Source organism: Emys orbicularis, chromosome 2 (assembly GCF_028017835.1).
Source record: "Emys orbicularis isolate rEmyOrb1 chromosome 2, rEmyOrb1.hap1, whole genome shotgun sequence".
NCBI lineage: Eukaryota > Metazoa > Chordata > Testudines > Emydidae > Emys > Emys orbicularis.
Genome location: NC_088684.1, coordinates 82553971 through 82577028, shown reverse-complemented (window position 1 = coordinate 82577028; position 23058 = coordinate 82553971). Strand labels below are relative to the sequence as shown.

Below are 23058 nucleotides of genomic sequence, written 5' to 3'. Positions count from 1 at the left end.
AATAAATTTCTTACCATGTTCCCATCCGTCTCAGTTGTTTGTTACACCCACCTGTTGCATCTGGTTTTAAATGCAGCTTATAAATTCTTTGAGGCAGGGACTGCCTATTGCTATAGATTAGTACAGTAACTGTTACAATGGGGCCACGGCTGAGTGGGGCCTCTAGGTGCTACTGCAATATAAATAATGATAATACAAGATGTCCAATTGGACAGCACTCAGGGATCAATCCTGAGAGGTGCTGAGCATGAGCAATGCTCACTGAAGTCAATGGGAGTTGCTGCTCCTTGGCATCTCTCAAATAAAGCTCTAATGTAGTTTTTATAAACTCCATTATAAGACACTATTTTAGCAACTGCAGTACCAGGAAAATAACAGGCAGAATTAGAGGAACCTTCTGCTTGTGCCTACATGCTTTGGCTGATTGAGCTGCAAGTCAGGTTTCCTAAAAAAATTATGCTGCTCTTGAGTGTAATATACACAAGTCCATTTAAAATTTGTAGTGAATGATGGTGGTACACATTTTTAATAACAGTTATTTTTTACAACGCACGGCTTCTCTGCCACATAGCTCTGAGAATCATCAGTCACAATCATGTTTCAGGATCTAGAGAGAGCCCACAAATATGTAGTATGTGAGTATGAAATGACTAGGCCTAAGGTTTTATTCACATGCATACTATAGATGTACAGCACACCTAGCTTCATTATAGCGCAAACTGAATCATTACCTGAATTCTAAACTTGCCTATTGATATTCCAGTTCCATTCTCTGTGGTATCCTCTAATAAAGTACATGTCATTCACTGTCTAATGCTTCTGGGTAAAGCTCTGTCTATTATAAAAGGAGTTGAATCTCCTATTTAAATAACTGGCTACAAATTGCCATTATAATAACAGGTTGGCATAAGAACAAAAGAGGGTTAAAATAAACTGAACACATGCGATACACAGTGGTGCAGAGTACAAGTGCCCATAGGAAGAAACCTGCTATTTACGTACTCCATTTAGTTTCTGACTGATTTCCAATATTTTAATCATTTGTTTTGTTCTTCTCTAGAATCCCTTCTCTTCACTCACACTCAATGCAGTTCTCTTAAAGCTCCAGAGTTTTCTTCTGTAAGAGTTGCTTCTAATATAAATAATTACAATGACTACAAGCAATACAGGGCTTGTCTTCCAGAAGAGCAAATATAGATCAGACTCCAAACAACCTCTCCTGACATAAAGCCATTTCTGATACCCTTACTCAGGTTGATTAGTACCTTAACCCACTAACAGTCCCACTGAAATCGATGCAAACATTTATGCAATAACATGCTACTCTACTTGAGTAAGGACATCAGCAGCTGGCCCCTGGAAAGCAGGGACTTGCAAGGTTCCACAGAGTGCACAAGCAAGCTGCTACTACTAAGGATATGTTAGAACCATAATTGAGACTAACACATCTAAGTGCATCTAGCGTTGTTCACCGTTAGGAGTGTGAGTGCTCTGAATTAGCTCTGAAAAGTGGGTCACTCCACACACTATGAGAGTGTTTGCAAAACTGGTTCAACTTTGTGCTAGTGTGGATAGAATTCTTTAATCAGAATTCATCTATCCATTCTCTTTCTATAGTAGGCCTCTTGCTATGGGGAAGCTTGTGCCCAGATGAGCATTTCCCAACAGTTATACTCCTGTGACACACGGGTGGTTGAAATAGTTTGAAAATACCCTGACAGAATAATTCTGGTAAATCCTCATTCTATTTTCTCTAATTTGGGGAAATACTTTTATGTCACATGCTGGGAGAACTAGCTGAAATGACTTCCCAAACACGGAGAAAATAAAATGCTAGCATAATTCTCAGGGGATGTTCCTCTGTTCCCTTTCAACAACCACATGAGGCAACAACCACCAAGGAAATTGCAACAGAGTAAAAGCAAACTGCTCCTTTTTAATATGGCTAGGAATCTATCAGTATCAAATTTTCAAATAGAAAGAGTCCTACTTGTGAAATATCTAAAAAGAAGCTTTTAAAAGAGCTGTTTCTATTGGCTATATTGTCAATTCTTTGTTTTATGGTTCAGTCGTTTGTTGGCCCTTGACAGTTTTATTTGGAAATTCATTAGAAGGGATTCAGCAGAATTCTACCAACATTTACTTCCACTAGTTTTAACGGATTTGCCTTTTCTTTGAGGTTTAGGAGGTTGTCCTCTTGATTTCCTTGTGGCCTCAAAGTTGAAAACCAAAAGAAAGTGAATGGCAACTGAACTTTTCTTCTTACTTTAACACTTAAATGCTTCAATTATTTAAACATAGTTGGTCCAATTTTCTATGATCTCTTCCTGTTTTGTGGACGGTGTATATGTATCTTGATCCATTAGCTACTTACAGTGTCATGCAAGTGGAGTCTTTTCTTTAGAGAAACACCAATGGAGAAAGGCATCTAATTTAGAGCAATTTTTAGCCACCTTTATTTTATCAGATTATATATACATATATAACATGATATACTTATTTAGAACTAGACTTTTTCTCCTTCTGCCATCAGTATGCAATCAGCTTCCCCAACACAACCCTCTCCAGTCCACGCGGCTAAGGTAATCATCATCCTAGCCCACTGCTCTGCCCACTTCACCCCACTATTTGAATCCCTCCACAGGCTGCCTATTTTCCACTGCATCAGATCAGAAGTTTCTTATCCTCACCACACGGACTCTTCACAAATGTGTTGCTCCCTATTTATCTACTCTTATCTTTTTTAGATGTGCCCCCTTTGTTCCACCAATAGGGCCAACCACTAAGCTCATATTGTTTGGTTCTAACACAACCATCTTCAAACTCATGCTTCATCTTATGCATTAAATGTCCTCTCTGAATTAATCCATAAAGCTCCTACGCCTTTCCTCCAGCCCCACTTCTGCTCTGGTGCTTACTAGAAGCCAGCCAACCAATGAGGACAATCAGGGATACCCCCATTTTAATTTATATATTAAAAGAGAAAAAAAGAAACAAACTTTTCAATGAGTTGGAACCATCACGCTGTGTAACTACTAACCTATGAGATGGCATGATCTCCTCCCCCACCTTATTCCCATTATTTGTCACACTCAGTTGTAAGTAGATTCAAATTAGTTTGTCAGCTTTTGAGGGTGGGTACCCTGGCCGTGAGTGCATTCTGCTCTGTGTGCATTCCCATTTCCCCCATCCTTATTTCTTTCCTTTCTATCTGGGAAATAGGTCACTCAGAGTGTTTTGGCCAATATATGCTGGGTAGCATATAATATTAATAATATGCACCATATATACATTAGTATGCATTAAGCACAAATAGTATAGCAGTTATATAGGCTAATTTGCCCTATATGTTTATTATAATCCTGTTCTCTTATGCTCAGTATCCCATAACACCTTGCATTAGCTGAAGTGAGTTTTGGCATAAGCAGATAGGAAACTTGTCAAAATCAAGATACATTTGTTCTATGTCTCAATCCAAGCCAGGAGAGTACCGTCACAGACCAGTACCAGAAATGCTAGTATCCAAAAAAAAGATCAGGAACAGAACAAGTTAGGGAACTGGAACAAACTGGTTGGATTTTAGTGACATAAAAAGATGTGTAACTTGTAAAATCCTCATATAAATACCATCAGCTGACATGTGTAACTTTGGGAGCATACTCTCCACATAAGGTGAATGTAACATCAGTGCACAAGACGGCTTTCCGGAGGCTGGTATCATATAGAACCTTTTTCCTGTACTGTATTGTTATTGTTATGGAAATAAACCTGACTGACATTGGTTATTTGATCTTTTGGAGTATATTTCATAACAAACCAAGCTGTGGTCAAGCAATTACCTATACAAATTATCAACAAGTGTCAACATATTTAAACTGTATTGGGAGGATGGGCAGAGCTGAGATGGGGGAGGAGGGAGTATTTTTATGCTGGAAAATATTCATGGCTCAAGCAGTTCTTTGATCTACAGACAATTGCAATGGTGGTTGAAGCTGGAGGGTCTGCTAATTCAATGCAAAGGGCTCCATGTATCCCCACTTCCCCCTTCCAGATTTCACCGTAATCAATAAGGTTCTGCCCATTGATGCCTAGAATGCTCCCTGAAATTTTGGAATTGATTGGATGCAGCGTTCAAAAGTTATCACATTACCAAAGGATAGACAGAAGTGCCATCGAGTTGAGTCTAAGACTTGGCTTTGCTCGGCCAAAAGTTTTTCATCTGTCCAGTTCATGTCCCTTGGCCTCACCCTATCTAGGTTTAATATTTTCAAAAAAGAAAGCACAATTTTGAGCTCCTCTTATTTGGGTTTAAAGCATTTCTAGACAAGCTGAATTAATATCAGGGTCTCACAAGTGAAATATTTTACCAGCAACACCCAGCAAGTCTGCCTCTGAAGTAGAAATTTTTATTTCTTTAATTTGTTAGAATAATTGAAGACTGGATCTCAAAAGCTGTCAACAACATTTTCACTCTAGTACAGATCTACAGTGCTCTGTGTCCTATGAACGGGAGAATTTTCCTCCCAGAGGCAGCCGACATACTTAAAAAGGTTTGCTCACATGAATGTTTCAGAACCTTGCAGTACATTTTAAAATTAAACTTCCTGGGATGATTAAAATTTAACATAAAAACACCATAATGATGAAACTCTCCAAGCTTTCCTTTGAAATCTTAATACCCGAGACATCCTATAGCTTGATTCCAAATGGTCTTGAACTAGGAAAGAATAACTTACATCATGGCTGACATTTCATGGAAAACTTTGTAAACGTATATCAACAGAACTGGCTCTAAATATGTCTTCTGTTTTATTCTTTCATTTTGATTTAATTTTATTTTTCCTGACCCCTACTACTTTAAGGATATTCGCAGGAAGATAGGATCTTTGTCTGCTCCTGACTGCTTGCTGATTTCCCACTTGAAGTCATAATTCTGCATTTCTAACATCATAATCATGTCAACAGCAACTAAGTACGATGTTACAAACAAAAAGAGAAATATGATTTCGAAAGGGAAACAAGCAGTAAGAGAACGAAGAACTCCTAAGCAACAATTATACTGTTTTTGTGCAATTGTCCTCAGTAAAAACAAAATAATAAACAAATGCAACTATGTGGCTATGTTTTTATAGTTAGAGCACACAACTAGGACCAACAACTGCCACATACCAATTACCATTGTGACATTGCTACCTTTATATTGGAAGTTCTTTTGGGGAGAGTCTGTCTTTTGCTATGTGTTTGTTCAGCATTTAGCAAAATGAGCCCCAGTTTTAGCTGGGGCCTGTAGGTGCTGCTATAATACAAATTACACACACAAAATGATGTTAAAATCATTATTAAGGTTGCAAAGTCAAGCACTCAAAAGTTAGGAAGTGCCAGAATTGAGGTTGCCTGTGCAACCTTCATTTGGCCACCTTGTGAGTCTGCATTATGATACATTTGTTAATTACATGGTCACATACTATTTTGACACAGGACCCTGGCCTCATTCAGTGCACAGGATGGACAGCGCTCAATTAATGAGCTGCTATTCAATATTTTATTTATTCTTCATTGTTCCATGTCTGGTCCCAGGTCTTACTTACTGCACACTATTCAAACCTTGCTCTGAAAGACAGAATTACTAATTTCCTCATGGATAATATAATGATTAGCCATAGAAAAGCCCAGGTGCTTCACAAATATTTAATTTATCTTCACAGAATCTCTGTGAGGTCAGGGGTGATATTATCCCCATTTTACAGATGAGATGCTGAGGCACAGAGAGATTAAGATCAAAAGTATTCACTAAATTTGGGTGCCCAATTTGAGACACCGAGAACCTGATTTTTCAGAGTACACCTCTACCCCGATATAACGCTGTCCTCGGGAGCCAAAAAATCTTACCGCGTTATAGGTGAAACCGCGTTATATCGAACTTGCTTTGATCCGCCGGAGAGCGCAGCCCCACCCTCCCGGAGCACTGCTTTACCGCATTATATCCGAATTCATGTTATATCGGGTCGTGTTATATCAGGGTAGAGGTGTAATTAGCATTATAAATCCTTTACATATTGAAGCATAGCTCCCGTTGACTTCAGTTACAGTTGTGAGTGCTCAGCACTTCTGCAAATCAGACCTCAGGTCTCAAGTTGGGCACAGAGAAAATAAGGAACCCACAATTAATGACCACCTGTGAAAAGTCTGGATTAAGTGACTTTATGCTTCACACAGGAACTCTGAGGCAGAAGCAGGGAGAGACTCCAGGGCAGCATTCAATTGCCTTAACCATGAGACTCTCCTTTCTCTTCCTGCAATACCCTGCCTCATTCACTACACACCTTCCAACTTCTACAAGAAATGAGGCGGGGCCTACACACAAGTCTCCTTTGCTATACAACCCTGATTCATGGAGCAGATCCATCCTGTGCACTGAATGAGGCTGGGCCATGGGGAAATATAGCACTCTTCTTATTCTCATGTCCTTCCACAACAAACAATCATCGTTTTCTCAGTGTGGGGCAAATGATATAGCCTGGTCTGTAGCCCTTGCGAGATCATGATGCATAGTTCCTCCATGAGCTGGCAAACCAATAGATGTTCCATGGTTTGTGTTTCACTACAATCACATGTGCGTTGGTCATGGGAATAACCCACTTCTGCAAATTGTCTTTGACCAGCCAACTCTTGTTTAGAGGTGATTTCCAGGTCAACCAATCCTTCTCCATGCCTGCGTGAAGGCACTTGGTAATGTTTATGTACATTTTGACATCCTCATCGAGTATTTCAAGCCGTGTGTACCACATTTCCAGTCATGTAGCTGTCAGTGATTTTTTTAAGCATTTCTGTTGCAGGTAGGAAGCTTTTCTGCAATTTCGGATGGCTAACTGCTATGGTGTGCCCCTATAGCACGTCTGATATCTTCAACCTTTCATAATTGTTCCCTTTTGCTTGTGACCACTCTCCTAATATCCAGTGCAGCGATTCCAGCAAGCACATAAACGCTGTTCGCATTTCTTGGTTTTAGTCATCCTATAATGTAGTGGCAGCTGTCATTCAGCACAGGGTCCAGCTTCTCTGCATGAGCTGATCTTTCCCACACTGGACATGAGTATTCAGCAATCAAATAGCAAAGTGCAACTGCAATGGCTCTTAGTGTTGCTGGGTTGGTTGCCCATTTTGAAATTCCAAACTTCCTATGTATGTTGTTCCAGATGCTAATTTTCCCTTTTGTCATCTCCACATGTGCCTTGATGGAAAGAGAGCATGGTCTAGCGTCACTCCAAGGTAGACAATTCCAGCTGGGGTCATTTGATACCTGATTCCAGATGATGCTGAGTTGTCTATTGGCCTCACAACTCTGAAGATGGACGAAACTCATTTGTGTTTTGGCTGGGTAGGTGCACGATTGGTTTCAGGTGTAATAGCCTGAGAGCCCAGACAGCACCAATGTTGGCATAGCTTTGATCTGGAGGAGATCCTTGGCTTGGGCAGCAACGCATAGGTCGTTAGCATAGATAAGACTTCTTGTCCTGAGATTGATTGGTTGATCATTCATGTAGATGTTGAAAAATACTGGTAATGGTACACTCCCTTGTGGTAGGCCATTTTTCTGTTGCCACCATCAACTCCACTTCCTGCGTAGTTCAACATAAAAATGTCATTTCTCTAGTAAATATTGTATCAGTTATATGAGGTGGTGATCTTTTGTCATGTTGTATATTTTAAAAAGGAACCTTTAGTGATTCACTGTGTCGTATGCTGCTTATAAGTCGACAAACACAGCACCTGTTACCATGCCCTTTTCAAAGCTATCTTTGATGTATTGAGTGATATTTATCACTTAACTGATGCATGACTTGCCTGGGCAGAATCCAGCTTTCTCTGGGATTAGGTGCTTTTCAACGAGAAGTGATAGGCGGTTTAAGGTAAGACGCTTTGCAAGTGACATAGTAGTAGGTCTGAAGTTCTTCGACTCCATTGCATCCTTCCCCGACTTCAGGAGTGTCACAACATGTGCTCATCAGATCTTGGGTACTCTGTATGTGGCTGAGCATGTGTTAAACAACTTGATTAACCAGTTCTTTGTTGGTGCTCTGAAGGGTTTGATTTGTTTGGTACGAATGTCATCTAGACTGGCAGCTTTCCCATTCCTATGGGCGTTAATTCTGGAGGTTAATTCGATCATTGTGTACTGTGCCCTAAAATTATAAGTCTCCTGGTCTTCTTGCTGCTTAAGCCATGTCTTGGGTTGTTTGATTCCTTGCTATTTTCTAGGAGTTGGTGTGTGACTGGTCTGCAGTAATGTTGTAGTGTTGCTCTGCTTTTTTGGGGCCGTAGTTAAACTTCCCGATGGTTATTCATGCTTTCTTACTGCCGAGGTGACAGCCACGCTCTCAGTAAGATTCTGCCATGACTTCTGTTTTTCCTCCTTTAGGGCAGAGACCAGTTCTTTGCCAGCTGTGATGGTAACCTCAATAAATGGGTCTGCTTCAAACTTCTGCTTGTATTTTGTGTACCGATCCGATAGCTCAGATGTCAGTCCTGGCACATAATTTGTTCTGCAGCCTAGTGGAACATGCTTCTTCTATGCACTCCACGTTGACAAACTGGTCATAATTTTCTGTATTCGTTCAATTTTTCTTAGAACAATATCAAAGTTGTTGGTGAGGCCCTTCCATTCCACTTTCTTAAAATTAAAGCAGCACTGAAATGGTACTGAGTTCAGTATTATGGCCCCATAGATAGAGTGTGAGCGTGTAATTAAAAACTGTATCATAATACATATGCATGCCAGCTCCTTGTCTCTCTCCTCCCTGCTGATTCCTTGTCCCTGTCTCCTTGTCTAGCCTGTCCCAGTCACCTCCTTTCCCTCAGCTCCTTATCCAATTTCAGTGTTGACCCTCCCACGCCATGTGGCTCCCAGGTCTCTCCACCTACATTCACTGACTCCCAGTACCCTCTGCCTCCAACTCCCAGTTTCTCTCCCCTCCTTCAGTCCCAGACTCCTTGTCCCAATCTACTCCTTTCCTTCCCACTTACTCCAGCTTTTGTCCCCTCCCCCTCCAAATAAAACAGCTTCCTCTGCCACACCCTGTGGATGCCAGTAGGGGGAGGGGGTCACTGAGAGCACTGGAGAGACAGGCATCCTGCTCTCTGTTCCTCTGCCTGAGCCACTGGGAGCAGTTATTATAGGAAAATCCTTCTAAGCTCCTGGTAATCATGAAGCATTCTCAGTCTCTATGGGGACGGTGAATGAAGAATCTAGTTACAATAGGAGCTGTGAGAGGCTCGAGCATGCTCAGTGAGGACAGAATTTTCAGAGATTTTTAGCTGTTAAAGTCTAACAAGTCTCTACTGAGCATGTGCTAACTGATTTCTCAAAGCCTTATAACTTGACTACATTTGGGCAGATTTTCACAGCGATGGCAAAAGGCACATCCTGGACACAAAGGCCACTGCCCTGCCAAATTTCATGTCTGTGCTCCAAAGCATGTGAGTGGTAGAGTTTATCAAAGAAAAAAAACACAAGATTTTTAATCTGGGCAAAACAATTTTCCAGAAAAAATTCAGCCTGAGGCAGACACTTAGCATGGAAAACGTAAGCCCAAACAGTTGATGTCTGGCAAAGGTATAAACAACTGAAAACTGGGTCTTATCAAGGGAAGTGTGAGGCAACCTTAATAGTAGGAAGTGCTACTAGCCTCACCTATCCTAATTCCCTTTGTGGTCTCAGACAAGCCACTTAACTAGTCCACCTTAGTTTTGTGGGGACAAGATAAACACCTGTCAAATGGGCCCTATTATCCATATACAGACTACTACCATATAGGAGATAGGAAATTCTACAAAGTTCTCACGGAGTTTCCACCAGACTGTACTCTTTGCATAAAGGTGTGTGAGTGCATGTGTGTTTGTGGCATGTTTCTCCCCCCCCCCCCCCCATGAATAGCATGTTCAATTCAACTTCTTCCCCTCCCCCCATCCTACAAATGTCAGATGCACAATATCATCCTCACTGAAGCCATGTGCCTCTGTACTTCCTTCCAGGTCCCTGTGGTGTTTTGCCAGCACAGCCATATTGCCAGGTAGGGTGACCAGATGTCCCGATTTTATAGGGACAGTCCCGATATTTGGGGCTTTTTCCTATATAGGCTTCTATTACCCCCCCACCCACTGTCCCAAATTTTCACACTTGCTATCTGGTCACCCTATTGCCAGGTGATGACAAACCAGCTGCTGCCCCTGATATCTCCCCTTACCCCTCACAGTGTGGAGGTGTAAACTAGGAAAAGTGAAGAAATAATTCAGCGTTACTTTACCCAGCACAAGTTCCACAGATTTCAAGACGGGGAAACCAAGCACTTCACCCAGCAATGGCCATCTCAGAGCACAGAGCCCAAATGCTGCAGCACAGCCATAAAGAGAGTTCTGCAAGATCCAGGAATAAAGGTGAAGAATGCCTTTGAGAAATACCTTCCACTCTTGTTCCCATCCCAGAAAAACTGAGATTTCACACACGGAGACAGAGGGGATAGCACCCCGTATTACTTGCCAAACTTACACATCAGTAGGTTGTTATGAAGATATATTAGTTACTGTTTGTACACATCCTTCAATTATGTAAGAGCTAAGTATCATTCTTTAAAAAAAGACCAGAAGAAAATATGTATCTGCAGATTTGTATCTAACAGCCTGTCAAATGTGGTGACAGTAGATCTTTAAGCATTAGCACCAAGACTTTACATTTTAACAAGCAAAACAACAATGCCAATTGAAATGTAAACACTCAAGATTCAGGCTAGGTCTACACTACAGCGGGGGTCCGACCTAAGATACGCAACTTCAGCTACGTGAATACCGTAGCTGAAGTTGCGTATTTTAGGTCGGCTTACCTAGCGGTGAGGACGCGGGAAAGTCGACCGCTGCCGCGCTGCCGCCGACTCCGCTGCCGCCTCCTGCCGAGGTGGATTTCCGGAGTCGACGGCAGAGCGATCAGGGATCGATTTTACCGCGTCTTCACTAGACGCGGTAAGCCGATCCCCGATAAACCGATTGCTACCCGCCGGATCGGCGGGTAGTGAAGACAAAGCCTCAGAAGGGATGTCAATGTGAGCAGCAGCAGCAGCTCAGCACTTCTGAGACTCAGATCACTTTTATATACATTAAATCTGGGCTTCAACATTTTTGGCTATGGCAAATAAATTATGCATTTCAGTCTTCCATTTTCTTTCTTAACTACTGCTACATATTTCGGAGATTATGTTTTAAGTTTCTCTTCACTTTTATCCCAGATCATTTTCCTGAGCAGTAAGACTTTATATGCAATTTTCCAAGACTACCTTAATTGCTACTATTTTTCTCCTTTTAAAGTGTAGTTGTGTGCTGAAAAGTGACTTTAAAAAACAGGCATTGTGCGTTTGTATATTTATTGTCTCTGAATGCACTTGCATATCAAATGTACTCAGTAGAACTTTTGTCTAACTGCCAACTCAATCTGGGCTCTGAAAATCGAGCTGGGTACATTCTCTCATCGGATATAATCAATAATAATCAGTTATTCTTTCAGTTACACCCGTGCAGAAGTATTTTCATCACACTGCTCCTTCACTGACATCTGCGAAACCCCATTATTAATCTCATTATCTGACTGGTCCTGTCACTGGAATTTAGTAAACAATTCTGTTGCTATTGCACAAAGAGAATAGAACCAACTTCATTCTCTCTTAGCTGTGGTGGCTGTGCAGGGCTAACAAGAATAAAAATTCAGGCCTTGTCTACGCTACACATGCTTTGCCAGTGTAGCTATACCAGCAGCCCCCTCCCCCCCCCCAGCCTAGATGAAGCTTATGCCAACAGGAGTTTTTCTTTCAAATGACATTACCTATGCCAACAGTTGGCAAAGCTGCATCTACACTGGGGATTTTGCTGGTTATGTTGACTAGAGGTGTGTTTTTTCACCCCCCACTGACATAGCTATGCTAAAAAGCCTTATAGCGTAGACCTGGCCTTATTTTTGTCACTAAAGACAGCAGATATTATGACTGCACAAAGGAAACAGATTGGTGACTCCAGGCTTGTCCTCACTGCAGGGTTAACTTGAGTTATCACTTGAGGGTTGCCCCTGACTTGAGTCTCATCCACACACAAAACCCCTTAACTCGTGGGCAATGGCAGTTTTTTTACTCAAGTTGGCTGGCAAGTCAGTAGGTATTATAAGCTATGGCTCATGTTAACACATTTCATCAGCTGCTAACACAAACATCTGTGTAGCTCAGGTGTTATTCAGCTAATTTGAGAGGAGTTATTTTAGTTTATCTACATTAGAGTAAACATTGCACTACAAAAGGTGCCAGTTTTGTATAGTCACGTTTCAGACTAGATCCACACTCTTAAATTGCCTGAGCTGCTTATTTGGCTATATCTTTAATTTTCCAGATCTCTTTAAATCCATACTCCCCTCTGTATTGTATTAACTGACCTATTTTTATACAGGTGAGGGGCAGCAGGGGAGGAAGGAAGCCACATGTGATGGCAGTCCCCTCCCCCCCAGCACCCACCACCCCCTCTCCGGCCCCCAAACTCTGTCCCAGAGCCTGCACCCACCCCTCCGCACTCCCTCCCAGAGCCTGCACCCCTCCACCCATCCTGCACCCCACACCGTGCTCCAGCCCGGAGCCTGCACCCAAACTCTGTCCCACTCAGCCCTGGGCAAAGCTCTCCTTGGCTGGCTCCTAGCCCCTCTCCAAGGGTTGCAGCTGTCTGGAAGTGCCTGCCTTCCACACCTTCCTCATTCACACCTCATTCATTCAACAGGTCAATTGATTACAAAGTGGGGGGAAGATCTTATTCTACTTCTAGCAAAAAGACATTTTTCTTTTACCTTAATTATACTACCTTAGGGGCCAGCTATAACATTACCAAGGTTCAATACAAAGTCATATAAAAGTTATACAAAAATGCATAATGCAGAGATTTATCTTCAACTGCACTGATAGACTGCTGTGTGCAGTAACATAGTGACCCCTGGGTCTTTGAATGAGGCTTTATACTTGGGGGGGGCGAGCGGCGAGCGGGTGGGCAAGCGGCGGGTGGGCAAAGAGGCGAGGAGTGAGCCAGCAGGGGTTCTAGGGGCGGGCATGGGGGTTTCTGGCAGGGGAGGGAGAAGGTGAAAGGAGGCAAGTGGTGGGTGGGGGACTGACTAGGAGGGACACAGCAAGCCAGCGGGGGGCTAGGGGGTGAAGAGGGGTGTGATGGTGGGGCCGAGCGGGGAGGGGTCGGGTCCTATTTTACTGCTGTGATCTGGTCACCCTATGTCACCCCCCCCCCCAACCCTTCCTTTTCTTCCTTTTCGGCCCACAACTGTTTCGGTGGGGTGGCGCTGGGGAAGCAGGGTTTGTTTCCGTGGGCCGGGAGGCGCTGGCGGGGGGAGGAGGGCACAATTTTATATTAATAAGGAAATATTTTATAAATTTTAATAAAATAAACATTATTGAAGAAAATCAGTTGTACAATTATCAAAACATGAATTATTTTCCTAATATGAAAGTGAAAATCAGCTAATTAATATATGACGCAATGTATGTAATATATAATTTTGTTATTATTTATATAGTCATGGAAAGTAAATAATACATGGAAGAAATGAAAGGGTTCTTTTTAAGTGGCTTTTTTTTTTAGTCATCCCTGCTGGGGCCCCGTCGAAACTGTTCGAATTGGGCCCCGCACTTCCTAAAGCCGGCCCTGCCCGCGAGCTCCTCGCGGCCCCCCCCAGCATTTACCTAGAGCGGCTCCAGCCCAACGTGCACCGGGGGAAGGGCAGACTCCCTGCCTACCCTGCCCCCTGCCGCTCCGGGAAGCAGCTGGAACGTGGGGAAGGGGGGGCACAGGGCTCTGTGTGTTGCTCTTGCTTCAGGCAGTGCCCCCAGCAGCTCCCATTGGTCGCAGTTCCCCGTTCCCAGCCAATGGGAGCTGCTGGGGGTGGTGCCTGAAGCAACAGCAACACACAGACCCCTGTGCCCCTCCTCCCCCAGGTTCCGGCCACTTCCCGGAGCGGTGCGGGGACAGGCAGGCAGGCGGCCTGCCCTGCCCCTGGTGCGTGTCGGGCCGGAGCCCGCCCCCCGAACCCCTCCTGCAGCCCAACCCCCTGCTGTACCCCACACCCCTCCTGCACCTCACACCCCAACTGCCTGCCCTGAGCCCCCACCACACCCCACATCCCTCCTGCCCTTCCTGGGGGCAGGAAGGAGTTGGAATGGGGGCAGGGCCTCATGGAAGGGGTGGAGTGGGGGCGGGGCCAAGGGTGGCAGGGGGAGGTGTCAGTAATGAGGCCCTCGGCCAATGTACTAGTCCTCATGTGGCCCTCGTGGTCATTTGAGTTTGAGACCCCTGGTCTACACACTGCACAATAAGCCCTGGTCTGTGGGATTCGGGCTTGTGGACTTAGTGTTTTTAAGCCCATGTTTCAGTGGTCACACTAACACTACTCTGTAAACTTGGGTTTACCATTGCTGGGATCTGGGTTTCACAGCTGTGCTAATGACAGCGGGACTTGTGCTCTGACCCACTACCCTCGCAGGATCCTAGGACCCAAGCTGTGAATGCTTGCGGAGCTGAGTTAGACTAACTTCTGTGTGAACAGAAAGTGGCTTGGGCTCAAACCTGAGTCAGAGCCCAGGCTGCGTGCAGTGTAGATATAGTGCTCTCTCTGTGCCCCTGCCCCATCTGTAAAACGAGGTTAATAGTAGGGCTGTCAATTAATTGCAGTTAACTCAAGTGATTAATGCAAAACAAATTAAGTAGATTTTAAAAAGTCACGATTAGTTGCAGTATTAATCACACTGTTAAACAATAATAGAATACCAATTTAAATTTATTATAAATATTTTGGGATATTTTTCTACATTTTCAAAAATATTGATTTCAATTACAACACAGAATACGAAGTATAGAGTGCTCTCTATATTATTATTTTTATTACAAATATTTGCACTGTAAAAAAGATAAACAAAAAAATAGTATTCTTCAGTTCACCTCATACACAGGGCCGGCTCCAGCATTTCTGCCGCCCCAAGAAAAAAAAAAAAAAAAAAAGCTGCGATCATGATCACGATCGGCGGCGGCAATTGGGGGGGGAAAAAAAAAAAGCCACGATCGGTGGCGGCAGTTTAGCAGCAGGTCCTTCGCTCCTAGAGGGAGTGAGGGACCTGTCGCCCCCGAATTGCCGCACGTGCCGCCCCTCTCCCTTGGCCGCCCCAAGCACCTGCTTGTTAAGCTGGTGCCTGGAGCCGGCCCTGCTCATACAAGTACTGTAGCGCAATCTCTTTATTGTGAAAGTGCAACTTACAAATTTAGAATTATTTTTTTTACATAGCTGCACTCAAAACAATGTAAAACTTTAGAGCCTACAAGTCCACTCAGTCCTACATCTTGTGTTCAGCCAATCGCTAAGACAAACGAGTTTGTTTACATTTATGGGAGATAATGCTGCTGGCGTCTTATTTACATTACCTGCAAGTTAGAAAGGCATTCACATGGTGCTGTTATAGATGGTGTTGCAAGGTATTCACCTGCCAGATATGCTAAACATTCATATGCCCCTTCATGTTTCGGCCCCCATTCCAGAAGGCATACTTCCATGCTGAATTTAAATTGGTATTCTATTATTGTTTAACAGTGCGATTATAACTGCGATGAATCGCAGCTATTTTTTTTAATCTCATGATTAACTATGATTATTGTTTATAATTGTTTGACAGCCCTACTTAATAGCACTGCTCTACCTTATGGGGTGTGTTGTGTGGATAACTACATTGAAGATTGTTAGATACTCAGATATATAATTTTTATTAAAGTTAATGTTTAGAATTAAATATACACAAGTTAAGAGGGAAGGTACTGTACATCTGGAGTTTCTACAGTCATAGAGACCACAGGGATACCTTAGATAGATGTTGGTAAAGTCCTTCAAATTCTTTGGGAGGAATGTGCAATAGACAGGGTTTACAGTGTGGAAATGAAATGCACAAGGATTAAGCGACTAGCTCCAGACCACCCAGCGAGTCGCTGGCTAAACTGGGACTGAGGGCTCTGGACTTCCTAGTCCACCAGCCATCTCTGCAGACCACGCTCCTTCTTCGGGAGCCATGGCCTGGCAGAGGAGCCTGAGGGTTACCCACTGGGAGCCTGAACGGACTTATGTAACCACCTCAGGACCATGTGCTGGGCACTACACCCAGACTCCACCTTCCGCCGCCGCCTCCCCCCAGCGCACAGACACAAGGAGGAGGAAAAAACAGAAGGGCTGAAAGGAGGGAGCTGACTTAGACCCAGCCTCCTCCTCCTCCTCCAGCTGCTGGCTGGGGCTTTTGTTTTCTTCCCAGCTCGCTATTCCCCACACGTGATTGCTGTGTTATGGCAGGGCGAGTGCACCTATAACGACTGTTAACACTGCCCGAGGAGAGGGGGGGAGAGGTAGGCAAGGCAAAGGCAGCGCGCCATCCATGCACACACAGGCAGGGGGAGGGAGGCAGGGAAGCATGCCAGGCAAGCCACCGCTCCCTCGCCCTGCCTGCTAACCCTTCTCCTCCGCAGCCTGCCCGAGAGCCGCTGCCTCGCCGCTGCGACGGCCTGGGGGAGCGGGAGGAGAAGGGAAGGAGCGAGCCACAGACAATGGCGGCGGCGGCTGCCACCAGCAGCCCTGGCAGCGCTAGCAGCACGTTGCAGCCGCCGCCGCTGGAGCCCTGCTTGAGGAAGCCGCAGCCGCCGCCGCCGCAGCGCATGGACCCCCGGCGCAGGCAGGCAGCGCTCTCCTTCCTCACCAACATCTCGCTGGACGGCCGGCCGCCGCTGCCGCACGAGGAGAGCGGGGCAGAGCAGAGCGGGGGCGCCGCCAAGGCGGCAGCCGGCAGCGCCAGGACTCGGCACAGCCTGGGCGCCTTCCAGCCCCCCGCCGCGGCAGCGGCTCCGCAGCAGCCGGGGGGCCACTGCGGCAGCGGCCGGCTGTCGAGCCCCCCGGGAGCGGCTGGGGAGCCGCCGGAGGAAGAGGAGGAGGATGCCTTCGCCAGCGTGCAGGTGCCGGCAGCCGCCTTCCTGGGCTCGGGGACCCCCTCCGGGGGGGCCGGCGGCAGCAGGGGCCGCCTCAACTCCTTCACTCAGGGAATCCTGCCCGTCTCCTTCTCCAGACCCATCCCGCAGGGCTACTGCTGCCTGGAGCAGGGCGGCCCCGGCGCCTTGGAGCTGCAGAGGTCCCGGTAAGCGAGCCCCGTGCACGACCCCCTCGCCTGCCCCGCGTCTCCCTGCGCGAGTCCCCGGGTGCGGCGTGCACAGGGCACCGCGCGGGCCGCTGGGTGACACTTGCAAGCGGGCAGACGACACTGACCACTAAAGGTGCCAGCGGGGACGGGGACCCGTCTCCCGGAGCTAACTCCAACCAGGGTTAGCAACACCCAACCTCCGGGGGGGCTGCGCGCTTTTGAACTTAGTCCAGGTCACCTTGGCAAACCCATTAGTTCTGGTTTCAGCTGGGCCAAGATCGTTCTGTTTATACAACGCCCCCTTCCCCGCTGAAGTTCTGTCTGCTACCCATTAAAATATGTGCTCGTTTCAGGGGCTGGTGCCCCGTGCTCAGGAGACCCGTCAATGCACGTTTCCTGGCGCATGTGAACATCTGTGCAGGGGCCAGGTTAGAGAGAGAGCAGATCGGATACAGGGTTAAAAATAGCTATTGATAGACTGTGTTAATCGTTAGGGTGTCATTGGGTCTGTGACAGGAGAAAAGGCCTGTCTGGTAAGTTATTGCCTCTCCTTTTTTCCATTAATGGGTAGCAGGCATTTATCTGTTCTTAACATTAATCTGGCATTTTTAATAAGCTGACGCAAGTAGCAGTGTTAGTTTGTAGGGTTCAGACACAGATCTAGATTTTGAAATATTGATCGGTGAGGTTTACCTCCTCCGCCTCCAGGGTAAGCATTCTGTTTACCTAATAGAAAGATTAAGAATTGCAGTGTTGTAGTAACCCTGATGAATAAATGAGCCATACATGACAGTTCTGCACAGTTCTCACTTTAAGCGAACATCATTCCTTTAACCTCCATGAACATTTTCAGAGTTGAAGCATTTTCTTTTAGCATGCACATTGAGCAGATGCTCAACAGTTTAAATATTATCATTTGACAGTGTCTGGGAATCAGTAAGGTGAGGGATAAGGATAGTCGTACTGGTGTAAATTGCAGTACCACAACAGAATAGGTAAACTTCTTATAGTTGTGGCAATTTATGTCCCATCAGCTGGAGACACCATGGAGAGAACAAATAATTATTTTAGTATATGAATGTGGATATTTATATAGGTGTACTGTGGATTTAGCTGGATCATGCTGATTAATGCATTCACTGGTAAATTAGCAGGCAAGTTTTTCAAAGTTTCACCCTAAATGTGGTTCAGATTTAAACTCATATGTATATTCTTGCCAGATATCCTTTTTTATACTTAGTGCAACATTGGTTTTCTTATTAATAAATCCAAAGTCTTACCCCCTTGTTTTCTCATTTGTGTAACAATGGACTGAACCTATCATTCTGAGTGCTTTCTAGACAGACTGCTCACACAAATACTATTGAAAGACCCAGCTCCAGAGTCCACTTTCCATTGACTTCAATGATTGGATGAGGGCCAAAAATACATGAAAGAAAAGAGACTTGCTAACCCCTTAAGCAGGCCCTTTATCTACAGACACCACTTTTTCTTATGGTGAATGTCTTACCACCTTGTGCCACTGGTTATTAGTTTGCCCTTTTAATGGACTCTCCCACAGAGAAAAATCTCGCTTGCTTAAATATTTCTAAAGATGTCTACTAAGAATACTCAACCATGTACAAATGTATATATGCATTATGGAATAAATGTATCATAGTTACACAATAATCATCATTCGCTTAATATGCTTAGGTGTCACAGTGGGATAGGGAAGAAACTGGAGGCAGAAACCGTGCTTCTCCAGACCAGCATAATTTGCCACTCCTACATTCCCCATTTGTCACGCTCACTTCTTTCTATTTCTCACATAGACTTAGCTAAGTAGATTTTGACTCTCATGCTTCAACAGCTTATAAGGGTAATTGATCATAAAAGTACTTTAGGCTGCTGTAGAAACAGCCTTTTAAGGGTTAGCTTTAGTAGAAAGATTGGAGCTCTACCAAATGAAAGTTGCCTCAATACTGTATACCCCCTGTCCTTGATTTGATCTGAATTGTAGTCATAGCTGTCTGAGGCCCCTTTACAGATGTTGATGCTGAGGTAAGCCCCCAATAAAATAGCTGCTGGTGATGTACCCTATCAAACCCAAGTTTCAGTCTAGTTCTAGTCTTCATCTATAGTTCCTCCTTTGATAAGAGTTCCTCCATTTTTTCGAAAAAGAGATGTTCTGAGCAGTGCTCTGTTACTGTTCAAGAGAAGATTTTCCCCTCACCCCTGTTGTTCTCCTTACTGAATAATAGTTGTATTAATGCTCTTGTAAAGGCTTACTGGAGTCCCAAAGATCCTTCTTATTTTTCATTGCATGCACATGTTGGTCCTATATGGATAACTCAGTGGTTTGAGCATTAGCCTGCTAAACCTAGCATTGTGAGTTTAATCCTTGAGGGGGCCATTTAGGGATCTGGGGCAAAAAAATATATAGTTGGGGATTGGTCCTGCTTTGAGCAGGGGGTTAGACTAGATGATCTCCTGAGGTCTCTTCCAACCCTGATATTCTATGATTCTTCCTCCTGGCTGAAGAGATCTGGATGGGACTTCTTCAGATCTCATCTGTCACTAACCGGATTCCTCTGATCTTCCTGCCAACCCCTTACCCCTGTTGTTCTGCAGTGTTTCCCTTCTCATTTCGGTGCCTGCTTGGTTGTTTTGTTTCCCTCCCCAGTACATACAGCTTTTTATATTAGCTTGCCTGGAAAAGTTGGAGATATAGCAAATGAAAAATTGTCTGTTGGCTGCATACTCGCTTATTCAATCTGACTTGTAGACTGCATTATCTAATCTAATAGGCAATCAAGATTTCTTACACTAGGGGGAATCCCCACAGATCAGTGTTTCATAAACCAGCTCAGTTTTTAATGCTGCAAAAGCACTGGTTATGAGGCACCTTGTAGGTTTCACTTTATTCTGCATACAAACAGCAGAGTGGATTATTGGAAAGCTGAGTGAGAGAGAGAGAGAGATCTGAACAACAGCTCACCCAATATACAATACCAATCAGGTATTGGCCCTCTCTGAGTTCTCCATGTGCTTATGTGGTTCTGGCAGTGCACTCAGATTTGTAGATTTGAAGTTAGAAGTGTTTTCTCATGCAGTTGCTACTTCTTGGGCTAAATTAAGCTCTGGTATAAGTGGGATGCCTGGTAAATTTGGCCCTGAGCTTTGTATCACTTGTGTGCTCTTTAGTGGCAAGTTTTCCCTTCAGTTACACCTGTGCAACCATTCTGACTATAATGAGATTGCATGGATGTAATCTAGAGCAGAACTTGGCCCACACTGAATATATTGCCATTATAAAATGCACATGGCACCTTTCAAAATATCTGGTAAATAGATACTATAATTATAAAGCAGCACCAACTTGAGTACTCTAGCTTGCACACAGTGCATAAGGTGTCCTTTCAGAGATCTTATATTAGCCTTTGGGCTCAAGTATACATTATGCACAATGAACAGCCATTAGACTATCCCTACTTACAAATTATCCACTAGGTCCTAGTCTTACAAGAGAGCTACATAACAGATAAATCATAAGCATGCACATTGCTGACATAAGCCCAAGGACAGAGTTCAAGACCTTCTGCTATTCAGTTAATGGTGAGGAAAGAGCCAAATGCTCTGCATATGGTCTTCCACTATGAGGATGACAAGGAGAGGGGGAAAAAATAGCTGAAATTGCCCCAAGACAGTCATTAGCGCACCTGAAGGAGAGTCATTAGGCAGTGGTTATCAGTGATGAGAGTATAGGGATTAGAAAGGAGTGGAGGAGAGTAAAATAAAGTGTTCAGAGAATTTCTTTGTATTTGCTTCTTCCCTCTCCCCTTGTGGCAGACTTTGAGTTTGATCTGTCATTTGAAAGACTAGTCCTCTATGCTTAGACATGCACTTTGTTATATAGTAACATGAAATCATTTTCTATTACAATATCATACAAGACATGCTATATGATGTTTTTGTTTTCAATTAGTTTCCAGAAGCCATTGTGAACATATAATTAGAGTTTCCTGCCTTTTTTGTTTGTGTTAGCAGTTTCAATAATTGCATACTAGTTTATATTTAACAAGGTTATCATTAATGTGGTTTGGGTTTCTGCTGTACATTTATTCACAAGAAACAAACTATACAAGAACATTGAGCTACTTGATGTTTGGAGGCTGATATATAATTATGTGTATACAAGAAAAAAACTCTAACCCTGATTTTAAAGTTGGCACATAGATGCTGAAATTCAGATTAACTTGTCTGGTGCCTAAGGTATTATTTATTTTAAATGATCTGTTAAACAGATGGCTATATCTCAAAGACCATTTGAGATATAGAGCCAGATACTGCCACCCTTACTCATGTAAGAACACCTCACTCTTCTGGTAGTCCCATTGGGCCTGTTTATGGCGTAACATGAATAAAGGTGGTAGAATCTGGTCCTGAAACAACAAATGTGATTGCTTTTCACTTACAGCTAGAGCATTTACCTCCATAGTTATTTATGAAAAATAAACATTGATATTTTGTTCGGTGATGTTGCCCTCTGTTGTGTTAACTTCAGTGGAGTAATTGGGCCAGACAGTAGGACCCTCTCATAGTCAAAGGCAAAACCGAACCCTTTTTGGGGGCTCAAATTGTAAGAGACTAGTCCAGGGGTCGGCAACGTTCGGCACGCGGCTCGCCAGGGTAAGCACCCTGGCGGGCCGGGCCAGTTTTATTTACCTGCTGACGCGGCAGGTTCGGCCGATCGCGGCCTCCACTGGCCGCGGTTCGCCGTCCCGGGCCAATGGGGGTGGCGAGAAGCGACGCGGGCGAGCGATGTGCTGGCCGCGGCTTCTCGCCGCCCCCATTGGCCCGGGACGGCGAACCGCGGCCAGTGGGGGCCGCGATCGGCCGAACCTGCCGCGTCAGCAGGTAAATAAAACTGGCCCGGCCCGCCAGGGTGCTTACCCTGGCGAGCCGCGTGCCGAACGTTGCCGACCCCTGGACTAGCATATAGATTTTGTTATTCTTGAGGATTGCTGGCAATAATGACCAGATTTGGGGTTTAAACTTCACTTTTCATCACATTTGCATTTCTCATCACAGTAGGATGAGGGTAAGGAATCACTTCTTGGACAACTGATACTGGAAAAGGAACAGAATGGAACAGATGCCAAGTAATTGAGCATTGTTCATTTAAAGAGACACTCAAGTAGTTCTGGCCTGAAATTCAATTTACTTTAAGATGGTATATTGTCCAACTAAAGAAAAATCACATTTATTTCCATGTTTTAGTAGCTATCCAAATTAGTTTTTTAACATTAAAAATCTAGTTTACTTTTCATTATTTGAAGTTCACCAATATTGTTTATCTTCCAGCTCACTCAGTTTGGACAATGCCGATAGGAGTCACTTTCACACTCAGGTTCTCATGAACTAGCACAGTGCTGTGACGTTTTGGTAGCAAAGTCATGAAGAGGGAATATTTTAAAAACCCAAACAAAAACAGTTTAAAACATGAAAATGTTTATTAATGACGACATTGGTCATTTTTAATTTACAGAACCTATTTTGGGCCTCCACTAAGTAATAGTCCCTTAAAAAAGATGGATAACATCCTTAGAAATTTAGATACCAAAAAAAAGAGTGCTAGAGCTGCAACAATCCATTAGGGGACTGTTCAGGAGCTGAATCCTGGAGTTCAGTTTGCAAAGGGTTGGCAGTGAATCACACCTGTCATGTTTGCTTGAAGGTTTGAATTAACTTAACTTGAACCTTGCAGCGGTTCTCAAACTTCATTGCACCGTGACCCCCTTCTGACAACAAAATTACTACACGACCCTGTGTGGGAGTG

The 23058-nt window shown here is 44.2% G+C and overlaps 1 protein-coding gene across 1 annotated transcript in view; it reads left to right on the top strand.

Moving 5' to 3' along the window:
• The first annotated feature begins 16653 nt into the window (after positions 1-16653).
• CABLES1 (Cdk5 and Abl enzyme substrate 1) overlaps positions 16654-23058 on the top strand; it is a 114582-nt gene continuing 108177 nt past the window's right edge. Inside the window, exon 1 of the mRNA XM_065399665.1 lies at positions 16654-17234. Coding sequence (XP_065255737.1) covers positions 16654-17234 — 581 coding nt within the window. The remainder of the gene's footprint in view (positions 17235-23058) is intronic.